At 42.5% G+C, this 15848-nt stretch overlaps 1 protein-coding gene across 1 annotated transcript in view; it reads left to right on the plus strand.

Moving 5' to 3' along the window:
- DOCK2 (dedicator of cytokinesis 2) overlaps nt 1–15848 on the plus strand; it is a 432741-nt gene that overhangs the window by 149486 nt on the left and 267407 nt on the right. The window contains exon 26 of the mRNA XM_028497312.1: nt 4920–5068. Within this exon, the coding sequence (XP_028353113.1) occupies nt 4920–5068 (149 nt within the window). The remainder of the gene's footprint in view (nt 1–4919; nt 5069–15848) is intronic.

Genomic DNA, 15848 nt, shown 5'->3' on the forward strand with positions numbered 1-15848 from the left:
CTTTGATTCTCATTTGCCATCACCTGGACTACTGCAGTGGCATATACACTGGTCTCTGTCTGCTCTTTGGTCTTTTCTTCCTCCAGCTGCCCTACATGTTACAATGACATGAATCACCTTCAAAAAACATCTTTTGAAGACTCCCTTTGCCCAGAGAACTATGGAAGAACAAGATTTTTGTTGTGTTTTAAATTTCCTTTATTAGAATATTTTTTATCTTACTAGCAAAAATTAACTTTTCAGAGAGGAAGACTTTACAGTTCTTACCTAACTTAAGTGAATGCACAGTTCTTATCTTCTGATGGGGTTTAATTATGACAGCATCGGTGAAGGGAGTTAAGTTTCATGAAATTGGTGAGGGCATTCATCTCCCAAAGACAAAGAGTTTACAACTTCAAGTGAACTCACCTAGTTTTTCCTACAACAAGCATTTTTACACATACAGTTTCCTCTAACAAACAAAAAATTTCAGAGTTACAATCTTTTAGAAGATAACTTTTAAAACAAACTTCTGCATGAACGTTGCAGGAAATTTCTTTACCCCTTTTAATAAACAGACCTGGACAAAATTTCAACTTTACGGTGACAAGATATGGACTAAGTATAGATTTAACTTAAATGTTATGGTAATTGGTATGTAAATATTATCCAGTCTTTTTTCTTATCTCTCTAAACAAAGGGTAATGGCTAACTCAGCACCTTGTATTCTCAAAAGTCCTTAGGCCAACCATTTCTTGAGTCCAAACAAAGTACCATTAACCAGTGGCCCATGATTCCATCTATAACATTAAGCAAAGCTGAATCAAAATTTTTGTTGCCTGTAATTTTCTGTTTCCATAGAACTATAATCTTACACCACCCATTGCATTTAAGAATTTTCCTTTTCAATGTTATCTCCTGTTATTCTACTTCCAAGAGACTATTCTACTTACCCAGGTCCATGTACTCTATTTTTATTTTTATTAAAAAATTTTTTTAATTTAATTTTTTTATTGAAGCAAAGTTGATTTACAATGTTGTGTTCATTTCTGCTATACAGCAGAGTGACTCAGTTATACACATATATACATTCTATTTTTAATATATTCTTTTCTATTATGGTGTATCACAGGATATTGAATATAGTTTCCTGTGCTGTGCTGTACAGTAGGACCTTGTTGTTTATCCATCCTATATATAATTGTTTACCTCTGCTAATCCCAAACTCCCACCCCATCCCTCCCACACCCTCCTCCCCCTTGGCAACAACAAGTCTGTTGTCCATGTCTGTGAGTCTGTTTCTGTTTCATAGTTAGGTTCATTTGTGCCATATTTTAGATTCCACATATAAGTGATATCACGTGGTATTTGTCTTTCTCTTTCTGACTTACTTCACTTAGTATGATAATCTCTAGTTGCATCTATGTTGCTGCAAATGGCATTATTTCATTCTTTTCTTTATGGCTGAGTAATATTCCACCATTGTATACATTGCTACATCTTGGTCCTTGAAGTCTAAATCACTCTCTGTTCTCTAAATCCCCACTCCCCTGATGGCAATATTATTTACTCATCAGTGACCATCTCAAATGACACCTCTTGGGGGCTTCCCTGGTGGCGCAGTGGTTGAGAATCCGCCTGCCAATGCAGGGGACACAGGTTCGTGCCCCTGTCTGGGAAGATCCCACATGCCGCGGAGTGGCTGGGCCCGTGAGCCATGGCCACTGAGCCTGTGCGTCCGGAGCCTGTGCTCCGCAACGGGAGAGGCCACAACAGTGAGAGGCCCGCGTACCACAAAAAAACAAAAAAAACAAAATAACAAAAAACAAAAACAAAAAACAAAAATCAAATGACACCTCTTCCATTCATTCCGTCAAGATTTACTGAGTAGATACTCTGATCCAGGTACTGTGTTGGGCACCTGAGATTTAATCTGGCTGTCATGAAGCTTACACTTTGGTTGGATGAATGGACATTAATTATACTAATTAGAATTTAATTACAAACTGACATTAGTGCTCTGAGAGAAGGGACACAATTCTATCAGAGCCTATAAAGTCTTCTATGAACCTTCCACCCACAGATCATTTCTCTCTTCTGAAGCCCTCATGGCATTTTATGACTCTATGAGTCTGAATTCTTTGGTTGTGAGTGACATAAACCTAGTCTGATAAATTTAACCGAAAATAAATGTATTTGGATGGTAGGGAGCAGTTCAAGAATCAGAGGAAAAGCTGGGGAACCAGTCTTCAGAAAGGGGAGCTTCAGAATAGCCCTGGGAGAGGAAACAGCAAGCCTCCCCAGGGCACTTCTGTGCAGGCAGATGAGCTCCAAGAAAGATAATACCCTTTGTCTAGTGATGATGAGCACAGGCTCTGCAGTCAGACTGGATCCACCACTTACTAGCTCTGTATACTTGGGCATATCCCTCTGTTTCCTCATCAGCAAAATGGGAGAAATAACAGTATCTACCTCCTAGAGTCATTGGGAAGATTGAAGTAATTCATGCAAGAAACTTCAAACAGTGCCTGGCACATTGTAAGCGCTCAATATGTTAGCAATGTCAGCAATAACTGTTATTAAAGTTCCCTCAAGGTTCAGATCAAGAGGTTATCCTAATTAGGGTCAGGTACCCAACCCTGGTCCAGAGGAGGGCAAGGAGCCTTATGACAGTATCCCTAGGTTTATATCCCATAGCAGGGTGGCTCACCAGGGTGAAACCAGGGTGCTGTGCCAGAGCAGGTGTAGGTGCTGGGCTGACAGAACAAGAGCTGATGTCTGATTCTTCCCACTGGTATGTTATTCTGTCTTCTGCCATTGCCCTTTGTTTTGTTGCTGATCACCTCTGTCGTATTTTAAGTATCTAATGGGTGAGAACCATATATTATCTCTGTACTTCCAGAAATACAGTGCCTTCCACATTGAAGATGTTCAGCACCTACTTGTTGTGTTGAATTAAAATAAAATTGGCATATAGGATTCACATTTCAGCTCTAGAAGCATCTAGGTAAGGATGGCTTGAAATTTGGGGGGATTTTTTTTTTTTTTTTTTTTGTGGTATGCGGGCCTCTCACCGCTGCGGCCCCTCCCGTTGCGGAGCACAGGCTCAGGACGCGCAGGCCCAGCGGCCATGGCTCATGGGCCCAGCCGCTCCGCGGCACGTGGGAGCCTCCCGGACCAGGGCACAAACCCACGTCCCCTGCATTAGCAGGTGGACTCTCAACCACCGCGCCACCAGGGAAGCCCTGGGGGGATTTTTTTGATCTCTCAAGGTTTGCCATTTTTAATAGAAATATAGAAAGAATGCTGTGTAGGATTTCAGAAACTTCCAAGTATTTCCTGAGACAGCAAAGCCAAGAGAGTTACCCATCTTTGCAAAGGTTTCAATTTATTTAAAATGAAAATCGTGGTGTACAAGGTTGCAAGTGGAAAGTTGTTCGTTTTTGTACTGTTTATGCCAGTGAAAAATGTCCATCAATGGGGGTATGACTAAATGAACAAATATGTCCATAATAGAGAATACTATAAAACAGCTATAAATAATTAACGTTGATCCTTATATGTAATAACATAGAAGGTACTCCAGAAAATATTTGGTGAATGAAAACAATCAAGGTACAGAACAATATGTGCAGTATAGTCCCCTTTTATAAAAAGGCAACAAAACCAAAATGATACTACATTTTTTTGTACTGATAACATACATATGTAAAACATATAAGAAAATCTTGAAAGATGATCATCACAGTTTTACTTACATGAAAAGCCAAATCAGAATGATACATATTTTATACTGGTATACAAACACACATACATGCATCGGCAGGCGGACGCGCAACCACTGCGCCACCAGGGAAGCCCTATTGTTTCTAGATTTTTTGATGATGACCATTCTGACCTGTGTGAGATGATATCTCATTGTAGTTTTGATTTGCATTTCTCTAATGATTAATGATGTTGAGCATTCTTTCATGTGTTTGTTGGCAATCTGTATATCTTCTTTGTTGCTTATAAATTTTGGATATTAGTCCTTTGTCAGTTGCTTCGTTTGCAAATATTTTCTCCCATTCTGAGGGTTGTCTTTTGGTCTTGTTTATGGTATCCTTTGCTGTGCAAAAGCTTTTAAGTTTCATTAGGTCCCATTTGTTTATTTTTGTTTTTATTTCCATTTCTCTAGGAGATGGGTCAAAAAGGATCTTGCTGTGATTTATGCCATAGAGTGTTCTGCCTATGTTTTCCTCTAAGAGTCTGATAGTGTCTGGCCTTACATTTAGGTCTTTAACCCATTTTGAGTTTATTTTTGTGTGTGGTGTTAGGGAGTGTTCTAATTTCATACTTATACATGTACCTGTCCAGTTTTCCCAGCACCACTTATTGAAGAGGCTGCCTTTTCTTCACTGTATATTCTTGCCTCCTTTATCAAAGATAAGGTGACCATATGTGCATGGGTTTATCTCTGGGCACTCTGTCCTTTCCATTGATCTATATTTCATGTTTTCATGCCATTACCATACTGTCTTGATTACTGTAGCTTTGTAGTATAGTCTGAAGTCAGGGAGCCTGATTCCTCCGGCTCCATTTTTCGTTCTCAAGATTGCTTTGGCTATTCAGGGTCTTTTGTGTTTCCATACAAATTGTGAAATTTTTTGTTCTAGTTCTGTGAAAAATGCCAGTGGTAGTTTGACAGGGATTGCATTGAATCTGTAGATTGCTTTGGGTCGTAGGGTCATTTTCACAATGTTGATTCTTCCAATCCAAGAACATGGTTGGTATATCTCTCCATCTATTTGTATCATCTTTACCTAATTTTTAATATTTACATTTTTTACAAGAAGAATATATTCATGAATTATTTATTTAATGAAATGTTATCTAAAAAATAAAGAAAAGAAGCTAAAAAACAAGGAAGCTCAGATGCCTCTGAACTGCCTTCATTCCAGAATGCCGGGACATTTTGCTTCCTGTCATCACCAAGGAACTGAAGGAGCTGCTGGAGCAGAAGGATGAGATGCAGCACCAGGTCCAGGAGAAGAAGTACTGTGTCGAGTTACTCAACAGCATTTTGGAGGTCCTCAGCTGTCAGGATGCGGTGAGTCTTCATGATGATGTAGACGTCCTGGACTCAGACTAGGGCTGAGTTAAGTTCTATAATATTGATGCTGATGAATAGCAGTCGAAGTCTAAAGATAAAAGTCAATGGCTCTCTCAGTGGGCCTACTTTTCCAGTGACTAATTCCCTGGCTGTGAAAGACAGCTTGGGGACTAGAGTTAAGCGTGTAGCATTTTGTCAGCATATTTCTTGTTGGACAGGCTTTCTCAGGGTGTAGGTATGGACATACTGCAGACTTTTTAGATTGCCTGTCCATTTACTAAAGCCCTGGTTTGCAGGGATGAGGGGAGGAAAGTTTTTCTATGTCTACATAGCCAAGAAAACCCCACTTACCTGCTTTCTTGGCTGATTTTCCTTGGTTTTGTTTCTCCAGTTATCTCCTGCAGTGGTGAAATGGTTAAGAGTCTTTCTGGATGAGCAGATTGCTCATGTCTAGACCCTTGAGATAGGTTGAGTCGTTAGATGATGATAGAGAGATGGCTGTGGCAGTGAAGCCAATGTATATTGGTCAACATCATTCAGAGATTAGGTAGGAATGAGACCAAAAGGAAAGTCTCAGTGGGAGTAAATAGAGGGCTTCCAAAGGGCAGAGTCTGCAAAAGATAATGAGGGAGACGGAGTGGTGATAATGCTAAAGACTGAGAGGCCCTGATTAAACATAGGACTAGAATTCTTGAGACTTGGAAGACAGAGATAAACATTCTTGATTTGACTCAGGTTCCTTTTGCAGCCTTACCTTGTCCTTGAATAATGTCCAGGAATATCTGTCCTTATGTGGGCTGGTTTCAGAGGACTGGGTAGACCCAAACAACCAATAAGTCTTTTCTAAGTATTTGTGTGACCATTCTTTCCATCCCCTCTCCTCCCTAGAAAATCCTCAGAGAAGGGCTTTCTGGTTGAACAGTGTCTATGAATGACTGTATTAGAAAACTCTGCAAAACAATATTTCTTTTCCTGCTCATATCCAATAGTCAACCATTATTATCAGTTTCCCTGCATGTCTCTCTCCTGTCTTGTCCTTTCCACTCCTACCATCCTAATTAAGTTTTTCTTATCTCATTTCTAGGTAAATGAGATACATAGCTAGCTTCATTTCTTCATTCATTCATTCACTTGTACATATGATGTACCAAGTATGTGCCAGGCATTGGGTACACAAAAGCATGTCTTTTTTCTTAAGAAAATACTTATAAACATATAAATAAGCAATTGCAATATAAGATAATGACTAAAATCTAGATGCATACTAGGGATACTGGAACTACAAAGACTGTGTGTGTGTGTGCGTGCGTGCGTGTGTGTGTGTGTGTAAGCATTTTTGTCAAGGAAGCCTTCACAAGAGAAGTGAAGCTTCAGCTAGGTGTTCAAGAGTGAATAGTTAATGATCACAACTGCTACTTAATTTGCTGTTTTCTAGGCATTGTGCTAAATGCAGTCCAAGCCTTCTTTCTGCTCACCTGATCACTGCTAAGGATTATCATTCCCATTTTATAAATGAAAACCTGAAATTCACAGACTTAAAAGTTCAAGGCCAAACAGCAAATAAATTTTAGGGTGAAAATCGAAACTCAGGTTGGTCCCACTCCAAAGTCTGCATAATCATAGGCATTGGGGATATAAAAGCATGATCTTTTCCCTCTCATTTTTTCCTATCCTCATCCTTTTTTGGGGGAGAGGGAGTATAATGCCCCAAAGCTTGGCATCTGAAATTCAGTCTGTGAGAATGTCATGATGATGGTGTTATTTTCATAAGCATGTTCACTAGCCAGCTGTTGAACTGGTTCCCGTCTTTGTCATTCTATCTTTAAAAAAATTTTAAGGGAATGTTTGATCTTACTCTCACAGTGTAAAAACTTGATGGTTGGCCTATTATTTCTCCGGAAACTTCCCAAAGAATGTTGCCTCTTCTTGTTGAAAAGAATTTACAATGTTTCTTACATTTTAGTAGTGCTCACATCCCTTTTCATGGGGAAAAAAATCCTAGATGCTTGGGACTACACTAGTGGACCCTGGTTTGAGGAACAAACTTATAATGTGTTCTGCCAATTTCCTGATTTGGGTAGAGGAATGGCCCCAGTACACAGTTTATTTGTTAAGCAGCGATGCTAGGCTCTGCCTGCTGCGTGGGAGTAGCCCCCTAGAATTCTATGCTGGAAGGTTGTCATCATTTTGCACCTTGGGTGACACCAGACACTGGTGAGAAGAGGCTGCTCTCTCACACACCCTGAATACTTGGGACCTCAAAGCCAAGAAGTAAGTGGGAGGCTCTGAGCTCCCCTTGGTGGTTTGTGGCAGCTGGACTTGAGGTGTGTGGGTGGTGCGGTGTCACTTCTCACTGCCATTGCTTTTAGAGTGACTTCTGAATGTGGGGACTAGCCCGCCTCTTTCCCAGGATGAGCAACGGTCTTTGCTGATGAGTTGTTAAATACTGTTATTACCGTTGGGTTTGGTACAATGTTGGTTCAGTGTGTGAGCTTCACATCTAACTTCTCCAGCTCATGAAGATGGAAATCTCTCCTCTTCTCAAAAGCTTTTTCTTTCACGAAGAAGATTCACTCAGTAACCACTATAACTTTGAGTTAAACCAGAAATCAGAAGTTGCAAAGTATCTAATCTAAATCTCTCTTATTCTAGTATATGGCAGCTGTCAACTCTGGCTACACATTACATCACCCGAGGAGCCTTTTTAAAAGTACCTGTTGCTAAGTTCCAGTCCTAGTTGTTGTGATTTAGTTGCCTGGGGTTGGCCAGGGCATCGCAATAACATGTTCACCAGGTGATGATAATAGGCAGCCAGGGTGGAGGACCACAGTTCTAGTGCAAAAGGTCTTAAACATGATAGTACATCCCAGTGACCTGGAGGAGCTGTTAAAACAGGTATCCGATCATTAGGTTTGGAGGATGGGGCCTGATCATTTATTTATTTATTTATTTATTTATTTATAATTTTAAAAAATATTTATTTATTTATGTAGGCTACACCGGGTCTTATCTGTGGCACGTGGGATCTTTGTTGCAGCATGTTTAGTTGCAGCATGTGGGCCTCTTAGTTGTGGCATGAGGACTCTTAGTTGCGGCATGCGTGTGGGATCTAGTTCCCCGACTAGAGATCTAACCTGGGCCCCCTGTATTGGGAGCGCAGAGTCTTACCCTCGGGACCATCAGGGAAGTCCCCTGATCATTTATTTTTCTAACAAGTTCCCAGTTGATATGGATACTGCTGGTCCAGGGATACACTTTAAGAACCACTACTCTAATGTGACCTAATTTTTTTTTATCTTCAGTATTCACTGGAAATGGAAGAACAGTTGGGCTCATCCTCAGTTCTTTACCTTCTTAATTGAAGGGCCCTTTCCATCTATAAAACTTTGCATCTTCCAATATGGCATTTAATAAACTATAAAACGGCAGAGTCTTCAAACACATTCATTTGTACTCATCAATCCATTTTTATGCAGTAGTGGGGACATTGCCTATGCAAAGATCTGACTTTGAAAATCCAAACCATCAGGTGTGCTGTTGGTTTCTTCAGGCACTAACTCTTCAAAATTGGAAATTTCGGAGAAAAATTCAGAAGACTCCCAGGGTAAATGTCCTGGATTTTTATTCTGGTTGTTTGGATCCTCTCTGTTGATAACAAAATAGCCATCTGTTTCTTTACTGACTTTTTCTTGGCACCATGGGATAGTCCATCTCTCCAGCCCAAGAATGGACTGTACCTACCTGAACCATTGCCCAAGGGCAGAACCACGTGTAGAAATTTAGCAATTACAATGCAGTATGCCAAGCTTCCTTCTGGGGGGCATTGTGTGTTTGGGGGTTGGGAAAGAATGCTTATCTTCAATAGCTTGTCATTGTTTGGGTAATTACAGCCCAGCACAGCAGGCCTGGCGTGTGGAAGCTATGTTTTCCTGTTATTACCATATTCATTGTAACCCTGGGTGGCATATGACTCAGGGAGGGATGTCCACCTAAGCCTGGATGTTGATATTTTTTTAATGATAGTGTTAAATCCCCTCACTCAGCTTGCTTGCGTTGCACTTAACATACGAAAGGGACAGGCTCAGGTGAAGGATGAAAGGCCTTCTGCCTGTGTTAACTCCTTTTCTCCCCCTCACTGAGAGCAAGTTTAATTGTCAGCTTAGGTTACTTGGAAAGGTGGTTTCACACTGGCTTTGTGCTGTGCCTTGCTGGCTGCCTGCCAAGTAACTCATAAAATTTAATTTTGCGCCAGACCCAGAGGGAGTTGGCTTTCCCCCCTTTGAAGCAGTCTTTTTGTTTCTATGTTTCATTCCTCTGACACAGACGGGAGAGTCGTCATGTTGAACCCTGCTTAGCAATCAGAGTGGGTACAGGTGACTCCTGGCTCTGAAGAGAAGTTGGTGTTGGTTGTATCTGCATCATGAAGGCAGAGAATGCACAGAATCAGCTTCAAAAAAAAAACCCCTTTGAGCCCATTGACTAAACCTGAGGGGTTTTACCGAGTCCCTCTGTTATAGTCATGATTAGTTTGGGGTTTCTGGTGTTTTTATTCATCAGCTTAGACACTGGTAGAGAGGGCTTTTGCTCATGCTTTTTCTCTTGCTTGAAATTTCCTTTCCAGTTCCTGTTCTTTTTATGCAAGTAAAATCCTAAACTCCTTTTAGGTTCAGCTCAGGTAATAGTTCCTTTCTGAAATCTCACTTCCGTGTCCTCTCCACACACACCCCTCCTGCACCCACCAACCTCAAGGCAGGTTTAAGGGCTTCCTTCTCTGTGTTCATAACTATGTGTTCAGACTGATATCACAGCACTAATTGCTTTGTGTTACACTTTCCTGTGTGTGTGTCCCGTGCCAGGCTTTGCGCACAGGAGCTCAGAGAGCAAGCCTCCCTCCCCCAACTTCACAGAGCTTATACTTTCAGCCTTCTCTCTTGCCAATTCCACTTTTACTCTCCATCTCCTGCTCCATTAAAATTCTTTCAATCCCTCAGGGGCCACACTCTCTCTCTTCTGGGCTGCTGTGTGTGCTGGTTGCACAGTCGGAATGCATCACCTCCTCTCTTTGCTAGCTAAATCCTACCTAATATTCAGAAGTCAGATGAAATGTCACTCTCCCCAGGAAGCTTTCTCTAACCCTCCTCCACACCCCTCCCTTGTGGCCCATAGAGCTTATGCCTGCTCTATCATAGAACCTGGGTCATCATCCTCTGTGGACCCATCTGCCTGTGTAATTGGGAGTGCCCTACCCTAGCCTGCCCTGCCCTGCAGCTCTCCCCTTCCCCTTGCCCAACCCACACAATGCCTATCTGTTGAAGGAACGGATAAGTGAATGAATACGACTCGTCCCAATCAATGGCAGAGACTGATTTCTCCCTTGGGTCTTCCACTCTGAGTGCCAGGAGGGTATATGCTCCTAACTCTTTTTATCTTCCTTGGGTGTCAGGTGCAGGGGTTGAATTAATCACACTCAGTTTATGACACTTTATCCTCATTGGTCTCTGCAAGGCCCTCTCTTGTTTTTTGTTTTTTGTTTTTTGGTTTTTTTTGTGTGTGTGTGTGTGTGTGTATGTGTGTTTCTTACCTTTATCCCTGTCTCCTGCTTCCATTCCCCTACTTCCCTTACCTGCTATGGGCGATTTGCCTACTGTATTGAATACACATGTGTGAGTTTGGGTGCATTTTAAAACACACAAACACATACACTCACCCTCATGTCTCTTCCTTACAGAGGAGTAGACGTTGACTGCAAGAGGCCATTAGCATCTTCAGTTCTGTTAGGGTCCCCATGGGCGGGGAAGGGACTGAGGCATGCACAGGGAGTAGTCTGCTTATAGAGGGTGTTCTTGGTCTAGCGCCACCCCTGACCTACCGTGTGTGATAGAAGCAGACCCTGCCAGTCTGTGCTTGGGTGTCTACCTCTGAAATTCTAGGCTCTCTGAGAATACCAGGCAGCCTGCATGATGCAGGCTTGAAGAGAGGCTGATGCTGCCTCTTTGCATTATCATTTAGTTTCCAGGATCAATACCACACTGCAAAAACAGCAGGGTTTTCTTCTAACCTATCTGCTCCCTCGTATATCATATAAAAGGCAGGGAGGGGGCTTCCCTGGTGGCGCAGTGGTTGAGAGTCCGCCTGCCGATGCAGGGGACGCGGGTTCGTGCCCCGGTCCGGGAAGATCCCACTTATCCCACATGCCGCAGGGCGGCTGGGCCCGTGAGCCATGGTCGCTGGGCTTGTGCGTCCGGAGCCTGTGCTCCGCAACGGGAGGGGCCACAACAGTGAGAGGCCCGCATACCGGGGCGGGGGGGAAAGAAAAAAGGCAGGGAGACAAGGCTTGCTGAAATTCTTTTGTCTGTGGTGCATTCCAAACAGAGGACAGCCAATTAAGTCCTAAACTTAAAGTTGAAATAGATGAGAATCCTGTACCTTTTGCTGTGTCCAGGGCCATTTCTTATACCCATTGCTCTTCCTCTGCAACCATGGTGTTAGACGTGCCCTTCCTAGGCCAATGGAATGACATTACGATGTCATGGACAGTGACATACAGGATACTTTCTCTCCTGGCACCTTTTAGCCTGCAGAGTGCTTTCTCATACATCACAGTTGCTTGTTTCTGGCCACCGCATGGCAAGATTAGCTTTATTAGCCCCATTTTACTGGTGAGGAAGCCGAGCCTCAGAGAGAGACTTGGTGACATTCCTAACGAAGGTCAGAGAATTAGTAAAAGGCAGAGCCTGCAGGGAATCACCTCATCTCACTCTGAAGTCAGCCTTTCACACACCACAGTGCCTTCCATTACTTCATTTATACTCTGCCATGTAAGAGCACTTTACCAGCATTATTTCCCTGGTGGAGGTAAGAGCACAAGCTTTGGAGTTAGGCTACATTCATGTATCCATCCCACAGGTATGTAGAAAGCACCATGTATACTACACTACATGCTAGAGCTATAGGGGTGAGCAGAGCTGGGGTGCGTCCTAGCTCTGCTTCTTATTAGCTGGGGCACCTTGGGAAGTCATGTAATCTCTCGGTAAAAAGGTGGTGGTTCTTTCTCTGGGTGTGTCAGGATTACAGTAAACAGGAACATCTGTGAAAGCATGCAGCCTTGTATTTGGCTTATAATCCGTACCCGATACATGTGGTTTTGCCTCTTACTTCACTATTCCCCTTCCCTCCTATGCTCCTTCCACTGTTCCAGGCTGCTTCTGAAACATCCCTGTAATTATTTTAAGAACAGTTAAGGGCCAAGTGGTCTCCTGGAAGAATGGCAAACAGGTTCTGAGCCTGGGGAGAAATTGGTACCCCATTAGCCCTGGAGGCAACCAGATGCCAAAGAGCCCTCCAGATGCTTTGGAGGCGTCATGGGAGGCTTGCCAAGAAGCAGCAGATACTGCTGCTGGAGCAATGCCATCGCCTGTAGGGCATCTGGACCTCATAAGGTTTCCTGGAGGGACTGGAGAAAAGTGTCATCCTGCTGTTTCAGGGGCTCCTTTGGGTTATTCCGGTACACGGGGCTCAGGATAACCGCTGTATAATGGGGTGGTGTGCTGGAGCTGGCTCATCCCAGCTCACGAGAACCAAGTTTTAAATTTTTAGGAATTTTGTGAGTTATTTTTTAGATAACAGCCATTATTAAAATTTTATATAGATATCTATAACGAATAAACTATATTGAAATCAAAGGTAATAAATACATACTCAAAAGTATCCCTTCCTAATTATCTTACCATATTTTATTCTTATCTGTGTGCTTGAGGTTATTTGCATTGTTGTGTCTGTATGGTAGAAGTACATACAGATATTTAATATTATAGATATTAATATTTAATGCTCTCCTGCAGCCCGTTTCTTCCCCGTTGTGTTCAGTGATGTCACAGTGGTAGCTTGAAATCAACCATGAAGGAAGTACTCTTACCAGAAAATTGACAAACACTTAACATCCAGACTTGTATTTTTTCCCTTCCTGGAGAGACGGTTGATAAACATTTACCAACATACCACTGTCTGGGACTCAAAGGAATTGCCCCAAATGAGAAAAACCCACAGGCACAGGGGAGCTGCCTGTGCACTTCCGTTCTCCCCAGCGACCCTGGATCTGCTGCTTCTAAAGGTTCTCATGAGACTGGACAATGAGAAGATGCTCATTTAAATGTAGCAATTTAAAGACAAACTAAACCCCCAACCTAGAGCAGAGATAAAGAAATTTGTTTCATTTCCCATGACAATTCTTACTGATTGGCAGGGGTTCTTTCCTAGTAGTGTGGAGAATTTTGAAGACTCATGTGGGCCAGTGAGAACGGGAGCCCAGATTCCTGCATAAGTGAAGGCTGGGGATGAGGACTCCGGTGCCATGGATGTGCGGTGCCTAAACTAGATGTCTGATCCATACAGCTGTGGGCAAGGCACATTTGACAGGGAGATTATTACCTTTCACCTCAGTAGCTTTGGGCCTTTGGGCCTTACATAGGGTTTAAAGATGATAAAAAGCTCATTTTCGATTAGGCAAACACCTCAGTTATCATTGTTACAGGAAGAACCACCAGTGGATACTGAACGTGGGCAAAAGTATGATGAGAAACAGGATATTTGCATAGTCTCAAAGTATCCTCCCGAAGTATCCACTTATCAATGACACAAGGAAAAAGAGTAACTTTACAGTGGAGAAACCTGTCAGTCACCACCTTAACCAAGTGATGAAAGGGGGCATCACCAGGAAGGGCACGAATCAGCATCATGTGCCTCCTGAGAAAGTTACTGAGAAGGACACGACACTATTCTTTTGGGGAATCCTGCCAAAAATATACAACCTCAGTCTAATAATGAGAAGACCTACATTCAGCAATCCCCAGCTGAGGGATATTCTACAAAATAACAGATGAGTACTCTTCAAAACTTGAGGTCATGAAAGACGAGGAAATACCAAGGCGCTGTCACAGATTGGTGGGGACTTAGGAAACATGGCAACTAAATTCAAAGTGGGATTCTGAATTAGGTCATGAACCAGAAAATGGACGTTAGAAGGAAAATTGGCAAAATTAGAATAAGGTCTGCCATTTAGTTAATAGTATTGTACTGATACAGATGTCCTGCTTTGATAGTTGTGCTCTGATTATGCTAACATTAGGATGTTAACACTAAGGGAAGCTGGATGAAGGATGCATAGGAATTTTCTGTACTGTTTTTGCAACTTTTCTGTAGGTCTAACTTTTTTTTTTTAATTAAGCTTACTTTTGAAGTATTTCAGGAATGACTGCTCACTTCCAAAGAATGCATTTTGAGGGTGAGCAGTTCCCCGAAGTACACCTGTTCCAGTGTGAAGGGCTGCTGATAGACAAGGAGTTTTCTCTGCTTTTTCAGTCAAAACAACAAAACCCACAGACAAGTGACTAGCCTTAGTAGAGGATTCCACTCTGTTAACTGCCTCAATCTGTCTGGAGGGGATTGGAACCTCCTACTAAATGAGCAATTGTGTAATTACTTGACTAAGCCGACATCAGCGTACACTAACCCAGGACTAGGCTCTGGGGACTGGGAACATGGAGTATTGCAGCCTTTCCTGGTCTCGAGGACCTCGCAGGCTACAGCATTCACTTGGGCTATTTGACAACCCTGTTCATGCGGTAATTCCTAGGCCAGCGTTTGGGACATGAATGTCACCTGATCTTTGTTTGGCAGGCTTGGTAAGTGGGTGGTTTGGCATAACTTACTGGATGGTCTTTGGGTCGTTTATTCTCAGGGGAGTCACCTGGAAAATTAGAAGACAGTTTTTGTTGATGGTTGACGAGAACTCCTCCCGATAAAATTAATAATCCAACACCTTCTGCTCCATCAGCACCAACTAGAAATACTTCTGAAGGTGTTCTTCAGTATTCCTCTATTTGCCATGACCAAAGTTTAAAAGAGTTTGCCTGCAGCCAGATCCACTACGTCCTCTCTGCACTCCCTCCCGACTGCTTCCCAGGGCCAGGACGAGGGTCAGCCAAGTGAGGCACTTGCCTGGGGGTGGGGGCAAAGTATAAGTGGGCACCAGAAATTCAGTAATCAAGAAAAAGAATATTTCAGTGCAATATTTTTAAAAATCAGTATTTTAAGATTTTGTTCATCATGCATTTTTTTGCATTAATTTATATATATTTTTTAATGTAGCATTAAATTGTATTTGTCTTGACTAATGAGTTTCTTGACACTCCTGAAATTTTGCCTCCTGGGCAAGTGCCTTGATCACCTTACCCTCTCACCTCAGTCCTGGCTCTGTATGGAGGCTTCAGTCAACAACACCCGCAGCCTGCGATGGCAAAGCTAGACTCTGACCCATGAATGGGCAAGCTGGCAGCTTGCAAGAGTGGAGAAGGTACCTTTCCATTCACCCCCTGTTCACAAGACTGTGGAGGATGCTGTGAAGATCAGTGTCTGTAGGGAACCCTTGCATAAAAACACGAATTGAAAGGAACAGTCATTTACACTAAACCTTCACTGGACCAGCCACTTGTTTTCCAAAAAAACATTTCTTGCATAATGTTTGAATTAAATCTCCTGTTCACAGTTGGGAGGCACCATGAGTTAAAAGCCCGCTCAGCAGCAGAAAAATATAGCTGTATTTGGTCCAGGTTACAGTTACTGAGGGAACTATAACTTTGATTTGCTCAACTGGTATAAATGTAAATCCTTAAGTGAAATGTGTTAAGTGAGGAAAGAAGTGCTCTGTTTTTGAAGATGCTTTTGATCCATAGCTCTGTCTATAGAGCCCCAGCTGTCATAGGCAATCTGGGGGCAGCAA

Source organism: Physeter macrocephalus, chromosome 2 (assembly GCF_002837175.3).
Source record: "Physeter macrocephalus isolate SW-GA chromosome 2, ASM283717v5, whole genome shotgun sequence".
Lineage (NCBI taxonomy): Eukaryota > Metazoa > Chordata > Mammalia > Artiodactyla > Physeteridae > Physeter > Physeter macrocephalus.